Below are 8248 nucleotides of genomic sequence, written 5' to 3' on the forward strand. Positions count from 1 at the left end.
CCTTACATCTCTCTCTCTCTCTCTCTCTCTCTCTCTCTCTCTCTCTCCTTACATCTCTCTCTCCCTCTCTCTCTCTCTCTCTCTCTCCTTACATCTCTCTCTCCCTTTCTTCCAACCCCCACCGATCGAGGCAGATGGCCGCCCACCCTGAGCCATGGTTCTGCTCGAGGTTTCTGCCTCTTAAAAGGAAGTTTTTCCTTGCCTCTGTCGCCTAGTGCTTGCTCTTGGTGGGAACTGTTGGGCTTCTGTAAATAGCATCATAGAGTATGGTCTAGACCTGCTCTTTTATGAAAAGCGCTGTGAGATAACTGTTGTTGTGATTTGGCGCTATATAAATAAAATTGAATTGAATTGAATATATGCTGATTATACCATTTCCCTACAATTAACACCAAATGCCAGAGTCTACAGTTTTATATTAGTTCCCTTCTGGGAACTGTAAAATAAAGTGTTGCCGTATGTGCTTGTGTCATGTATTGAGTATATATGTGAGTGTGCTACCTTGAGTGTGGTGAACATGATGCCATGCTCTCCATGTTGAACACAAGGGTCCATCAGGTCTTCAATCAGGCTGACCTCTGACCCCAAGTTCCTGATTCTAAGGACAAAAAAAAGTAGGCTAATAAGTGTCATAAGTCTTATAAGATTTAGGGATTTAGGAACAGCAAATAAAATATCAGAGGCAATAAGGAGGTCAACTACAGAGCATCACTGGTGTATTATTTGCTTTGATAATCAACAAATAGTTAAAATAAGTTGTTGATTTATTCCAGAAATTAGCAACAAATCTTTATTTCTGTACTTTTGCAGACTTTCGTTATATTCGATTAATCAGCTGATTATACCTGATTAAATTAATTATTCATTTTGTCTATAAAATGTCAGACAATAGTGAGAAATACATTTACCGTAATTTCCGGACTATAAGCCGCAACTTTTTCCCCCACTCTTTGAACCTTGCGGCTTAAACAATGGCTAATATGTGGATTTTTCCCGCTCTGATTTTTCCCGCTTTCAAAAAACACATTCTGTGCTGTGCTCAGTTTTTTGGCGGCATGAAGCTTTCATTAGACCAATGAAATTGCCACGGGTTAAGGTCAAACAACTTTTTTGTTTACTGTTTAGATTAAATCGAGTGCGCTCAAACTTCCCATAATTCTGATCACGGTAGTCATCTTGTCACCCTCATCATGGCAAAGACACGGAGAAATGCATATGATGCAGCTTTCAAGTTGAAGGCGATTGATCTGGCTTTTGGAAAAGGAAATAGAGCTGCTGCACGGGAGCTTGGTCTTAATGAGTCGATGATAAGACGTTGGAAACAGCAGCGTGAGGAATTGACTCAGTGCAAAAAGACAACTAAAGCTTTCAGAGGGAAGAAAAGCAGATGGCCCGAACTAGAAAATGACCTCGAAGACTGGGTCAACACACAGAGAGCAGACGGCCGAGGTGTTTCAACTGTGCAGATCCGACTGAAAGCCAAAACAATCGCCATCGCAATGAAGTGTGAGGATTTTAGAGGTGGACCATCGTGGTGTCTCAGATTTATGAGACGTAAAGGCCTGTCCATCAGGGTACGGACAAGTCTGTGTCAGCAGCTCCCTCCCGACTACGAGGAAAAAGTTTCAAACTTCCACAAATTCACTGATGCAAAGATAGCGGAACATTCCCTTGGCCCGCACGACATCATAAATATGGATGAGGTTCCTCTGACATTTGACCTGCCTCTCACTCGGACTGTCAACAGGAAAGGAGAATCATCCGTCACGCTGAAAACAACTGGGCATGAAAAAACGCACTTCACCTATGTTCTGAGCTGCACGGCATCGGGAGAAAAGCTTCCACAACGATGCGAAGAGCAACTTATGGTCAAGTCTGTGAGTGGGTCCTGACAGCATGGAGCATTGTCAAAAAATCCACTATCATCAACGGGTTTCGAAAGGCTGGACTGCTGCGTGTTGAAGAGGGCTCAGCGGGGGATTTGCCTCCGGATGAAAGTGACGAGAGCGACAATGAAAATTATCCAATATCGGATGAAGCAATTCTGAGGCTATTCAACTCCGACACCGAAGGAGATGACTTCAGTGGTTTCAGTGCACAGGAGGAGGAAGATAGTGACCAATGATTTTCTTGGTAGGCTACAGTTTACTGCTTGATTTTTTGTTACAAGCCGTGTTTCGTTAAGCCTATTTATTTTTGTGACAAGCCGTGTTTCGTTAAAGCCCGTGTAAAGTTCATTTATTTCAATGTACCGGTATGCACCTGCGGCTTATAGACATGTGCGGCTTATTTATGTTCAAAATAATATTTTTTTTTTTAAATTCAGTGGGTGCGGCTTATATTCAGGTGCACTCAATAGTCCGGAAATTACGGTAATGTTCATTTTTATTTGCTTTGGTTACAGCAGGTGTGTTTCCACCAGCTTCACGCCTAACCTGTTTGTGTGGTCCAACGCTTGCCTACAATAAAAGATAATAATAAAACAATAAAACAATAAAACATGCTCTCTCTCTTCATCATCATAATATGTGTTGAAGTGTCTGTATACTGACCGTGCACGCAGGACCACATAGAGGAAGACAGGGAATAGGTCATCCATTGACCACAGGAAGTCCTGCTTCAGCAGAGCCTGAACCTCCTGGGTGATCTCCTCAAAGGTGAGCTTGATAACCTGCAGCTTGTCTGACGGGGTGAATGTTGTGCTGCAAACAAACAAGACACAAGGAAACTTTTATTTAGTATTTAAACATATTACTCAAGTGGTTTTCTTATTCTACTTTGATCTACTTCTATTTTATCAAGTTAACAAGTAACATCTAATTTCTTTGTCTTATTACGTGTGCAACAAAGTGTCTTCCTTCCTTTGTTTTATTAGTTAATTAATTATTAGAGTTTTACCTGATCTGCTGTAATGTTTCCACTGCAGAGGCGAAGCAGATGTTCTTGGTGTTGGAGAGAACCTGCAGGAGACACAGAGACCAGAACAAACAATCTTTACATCTTTCTATAATGGAGAGTGGGGTCATTTATTATGTTTACTGTTCACTAAAAACACCTGATGAGGATTCAAAATAGACGTGTTAGGCCGCGTTCAGACAGCCAGACAGGTCATCTTGGAAACGATTATTATCAATCAATCTGCTGATTATATTCTGTATTTATTTGGTCAATAAAATGTCAGAAAATAGTGAACAATGACTAAAGTGGCAGCTTCGATTCGCTTGTTTTTTGTTCTGACCAACAATCCAAAACTGAAAAATATTCTCTTTCCAATCATAGAAGACTGAGAAAACTGACAAATATTTACATTTGAGTAGCAGTGTTTGTCAAGCTTACGCTCCTGGTGGAATACTCTGTAACGTGAACATCATACTTCTACTGTTTACCTCATGATCAAAGAGCCAAAAGATGAAATAGTTGCCACTGCGATAACTAAATTACTTAAAATGTGAAATCTTACAGTATTATAAACTGCTGTCCAGTGTTCTGATAAGACCTGTTACTCAAACTGGACTTCTTCCATTGTATTTGGTCTGAACAGCCACTTCTGATATAGACTTGCTCAACCAAACATGTGATTAAGTGAACAAATACACCATACCTGCAGTTTCTCCCCCAGCACAGGCATGGAGACAGGCCAAAACTTTCTGAGAGGTGAAAAACAAACAGAGGAAGACTTTTGTTAGTATTTACATGTAAAACATTAAAAGAAGCAGGACTCTCTTCTGTGTGACATACTGCTGAACGCCCAGGAAGGCGAGCAGGGCCAGGTCAGGCTGCTTGTTGAGGCGGAGGACACAGTCCCAGTAGATGTCGTCTTCTCTCTCTTTGTCCAGAGCATAGAGGGTGAAGAGTGGCGGGTAGAGACGAGGTAGCAGCACGGGGAGCAGCAGAGCTGAGCTGCTCACCACATGGCTAAGGACGAAAGACACATTGGAGAGGTTACCGTGAACCAAGGGACCTTAGAGCACCAGCAAATCTTCGAGGTGGACACTGCCCGGTCTTTTACCTAGGTTTTGGTGACTCCAGTGGGGCATCGGTCGAGCCTGGCTCCTTCTTGTCCTGGAGGATAGTGGTCGGCTCTGGAATTAGACCGCCCTCTTCTGGCAGGTCTGGGAAAAGAAACCTACAGAGCATTCAAGAGCACACACAAACAAACACATTGATGAACAACAGAAATTCTGCACGCGTCCCTTCATCTATATCCAGTTTGTACATTTACTTGAAAGTAAGCTGTGTGAGAACTACCTGACAATCTGGAAGATTCGGTTGAGGTACGACTTGATCTCATTGACAGCCTGAGGCAGCAGCCGACGATTCGCTCCAACACCCACATAGGTCATCCTGTAAACTGCCACGAGGGTTTCCACCAGCCCGCCCAGCGGGTGGAGGGGTGTGTCACAGGCCTCAAGGAAAAAAAGAAAACAACGGGGAATTATATGCTACCTTGTAGATTCAGGTACAGTTACTCCAGTTTACTGCTCCACAGAATTGTTCTAAACCTGGTGCTTTCAGTCCAATAATTCAATTCAATTCTATTTATATAGCGTCAAATCACAACAACAGTTATCTCACAGCGCTTTTCAAAAAAGAGCAGGTCTAGACCGTACTCGTGATGTTATTTACAGAAACCCAACAATTCAACAAGCACTAGGCGACAGAGGCAAGGAAAAACTTCCTTTTAAGAGGCAGAAACCTCGAGCAGAACCATGGCTCAGGGTGGGCGGCCATCTGCCTCGACCGGTTGGGGGTGAAGGAGAGAGCGAGAGAGAGAGAGAGGGATGGAAGGAGAGAGAGAGAGAGGCAGCCTACACAATATACACACAGAGGTACAGACAGTAAAGGTGATGTTGCTATAGACTAGATGTAAAATGGTACAGATATGTATAGTAGTGTTAATGATAATAATCGTAATGTTAATGATTACAATAACAATAGGACTAGTAACAATTATTGTAGCAGAGGGTGTCGAGCAGGAACACGGGGGCAGCAGGTGACCCGCAACCACAGATCCAGACTCCACAGCTCCAGAGCCAGAAACACCTGCAGGAAGTGATAGGAGGAGAGAGGAGAGGGACGAGAAAGCACAAGACTACCGGAAAGGGGAAAAGTTGTGTTAGTAACATGCAATAATGGGATGAGGTTGCATACAGAGGGAGAGAAAGTAGAGGAGAGAGGAGCTCAGCACATCATGCGAAATCCCCCGGCAGTCTAGGCCTATAGCAGCATAACTAAGGGATGGTTCAGGACTCACCTGAGCCAGCCCTAACTATAAGCTTTATCAAAGAGGAAAGTCTTAAGCCTACTCTTAAATGTGGAGATGGTGTCTGCCTCCTGGACCCAAACTAGAACCTGGTTCCACAGGAGAGAAGCTTGATAGCTGAACGCTCTGGCTCCCATTCTACTTTTGGAGACTCTAGGAACCACAAGTAACCCTGCATTCTGGGAGCGCAGTGCTCTGGTGGGGTAGTAAGGTACTATGAGCTCTTTAAGATAAGATGGTGCCTGACCATTAAGAGCTTTGTAGTTGAGAAGAATGATTATAAATTCTATTCTGGATTTTACTGGAAGCCAATGCAGCTAAAACAGGAGAAACGTGATCTCTTTTCCTGGTTCCTGTCAGAACACGTGCTGCAGCATTCTGGATCAGCTGAAGAGTGTTAATGGACTTTTTCAAGCAGCCTGATAATAAGGAATTGCAGTAATCCATCTTAGAAGTAACAAATGCATGGACTGGTTTTTCTGCATCATTTTTAGACAGGATGTTCCTGATTTTCGCAAGATCACGTAGGTGAAAAAAGGCGGTCCTTGAAATTTGCTTAATGTGAGACTTAAATGTCCTGATCAAAGATAACTCCAAGATTCCTCACAGTGGTGCTGGAGGCCAGGGCGATGCCATCAAGGAAAACAATGTCTTTAGATAACGTTTCACGGAGGTGCTTGGGCCCCAGAACAATAACTTCAGTTTTAGCTGAGTTTAACATTAGAAAATTACAGGCCATACAGGTTTTAACATCCTGAAGGCACATTTGAAGTTCTATCTATAGTTAGCTAAAACATCTGGATCAAGGTTGGGCTTTTTCAGAAGAGGTTTAATTATAGCTACTTTAAAGTGCTATGGTACATAGCCTGTTGATAAAGATAGATTGATCATATCTAGTATAGAAGTGCTGACTAGGGGTAAAACTTCTTTAAGCAGCCTAGTTGGGATGGGTGTCTAAAAGGCAGGTTGATGGTTTAGATCAGGGGTTCTTAACCTTTCTGGCAGTCCAACCCCTTTTTGAAGTTGAAAATATTTCGGACTCTCCCCGACTCATCCTAAAATATGCCTTGAACTGACCATCAGTAAGACGAACCTTCTGGACCAGCTGGTGGTAGCCTACTACCAGCGGTGTCTCCCTTTTCTGAGGGTCTGATGTGCCCACACGAATCTCAGTTTCCCTGTCTTCTGCGCCTTTGTACACCACACACACTTATAACAGTGCCAGTGCAAGCGCACTCTGTTTGGCAGATTTTTTTAGCAACAAAAGACTCAGACCTGTGAGTTGTGAACAAGTTTCTGCTAATATGACGAATATGAAAAAATACGCAGCACTTTGCTCTTTTCTAAATTAAACAAAAAAAGGGCGCTGCTGTGCGAAAAATGCGAGGTGCATTTTCGAACCTGCAAAGCGCTTTATGTCTGATCGGGGCCTGATTCTTCTTTGTCGTTTTATAGTTTTATAGACCCCCCTGGGATCAGGTCGCGACCCCCAGGGGGGTCCTGACCCCCAGGTTAGGAACCACTGGTTTAGATGAAGAAATTATTGAAGTTAATTGTAAAAGATTGAGGGAAGCAAAGCAGTCAATATATCTGGTTTTACAGCTATTTCTAAGGTTCCTGAGTTTAGAGATAAGTCGATGCCAGTTGAGGGCAGGTCTTGGTGAATTTTTAGATAGTTAGAATTTTATCATTAAAGAAGCTTATGAAATCGTAACTACTAAGAGCTATGGGAATACTTGGCTCAATAGAGCTGTGACTCTCTGTCAGCCTGGCTACAGTGCTGAAAAGAAACCTGGGGTTGTTCCTATTTTCCTCTATTAATGACGAGTAGTACGCTGCTCTGGCATTACGGAGGACTTTCCTATAAGTTTTAAGACTATCTTGCCAAATTAAACGAGAATTTTCCACTTTGGTGGAACGCCAATTCCTCTCAAGTTTCCACAATATTTGCTTTAATTTGTGAGTTTCAGTATTATACCATGGAGCTAACCGTCTTTGTTTTATTTATTTATTGTCGGTTTTAGAGGGCCTACAGAGTCAAGTGTCATTCGCAGCGAGCCTGCAGCACTATCAACAAGGTGATCGATTTGGGAGGGACTGAAATTAGCATAGGAGTCTTCCGAACTTTAAATTTAGCTACAGCACTATCAGACAGACATCCTGTATAAACATTTTTGCCCAATGGCGTGTAGTTCAGCAATACAAACTCAAAAGTTATCAAACAGTGGTCAGATAAAGAGGGATTCTGTGGGAACACTATTAAATGTTCAGTTTCAATACCATATACCAGAACAAGGCTGAGGGTGTGATTAAAACAGTGAGTTGGTTCATGAACACTCTGAGAGAAGCCAATTGAATCTAAGAGAGATAAACGCAGTACTAAGGCTATCATTCTCAACGTCCACGTGAATATTAAAATCCCCTACAATAATAACTAAAGTTGACAAAAATTAAAGCTGCAAGCAGCATTGGGCGGGCCCTCGCACTTGTAAGCGCGTCCGCGCGTGAGCCGGCCGAGTTGCACATTCTGGAGTTCTGCCGGTGCGGCTGTGAATTTCCTACGCGGTTCCGACGCCGCATGAATGTGCTATATGTCACTTCCTGTGTCCCCTATGTGGAGCTACATAGCACTTGCCGCTATGAATATAAATCGGTATTGACGTGTAGATGTCTGCGGGGTGGGAGAGTTATCAAGCACGTAAAGTTTGTTTCAGATGTGAGCATGTACACTGAACAATAATGTACCCAAACAATAAAATAAATTCCTTTTATATTTCCCTGCCTTGTTGTTTATGTGTACATACAGAGGAAGAATGTGAGAACAGCACACATTTCATCGTTACTGTGTGTTAGAGCATGGCAGAACAGTGGATACTTTTAATACAGCCCACACCCCTAATACTGTGTAACTATAACAAGTAGAGAACAGAAGAAAAAGATGTTCTTTCTTTACAACTGTCTGCATAGCTTATTCATATTGTGTAA

The 8248-nt window shown here is 42.7% G+C and overlaps 1 protein-coding gene across 1 annotated transcript in view; it reads right to left on the reverse strand.

The window, feature by feature from the left end:
• Positions 1 to 8248, reverse strand: part of LOC123977815 (alsin-like) — a gene marked incomplete at its 5' end in the record, with an annotated part of 18312 nt that overhangs the window by 5191 nt on the left and 4873 nt on the right. The window contains 7 exon segments of the mRNA XM_046060806.1: positions 502 to 598; positions 2553 to 2702; positions 2899 to 2960; positions 3602 to 3647; positions 3739 to 3915; positions 4010 to 4126; positions 4249 to 4406. Of these exon segments, the coding sequence (XP_045916762.1) occupies positions 502 to 598; positions 2553 to 2702; positions 2899 to 2960; positions 3602 to 3647; positions 3739 to 3915; positions 4010 to 4126; positions 4249 to 4406 (807 nt within the window).

The sequence above is a fragment of the Micropterus dolomieu genome, linkage group LG01 (genome assembly GCF_021292245.1).
Source record: "Micropterus dolomieu isolate WLL.071019.BEF.003 ecotype Adirondacks linkage group LG01, ASM2129224v1, whole genome shotgun sequence".
NCBI lineage: Eukaryota > Metazoa > Chordata > Actinopteri > Centrarchiformes > Centrarchidae > Micropterus > Micropterus dolomieu.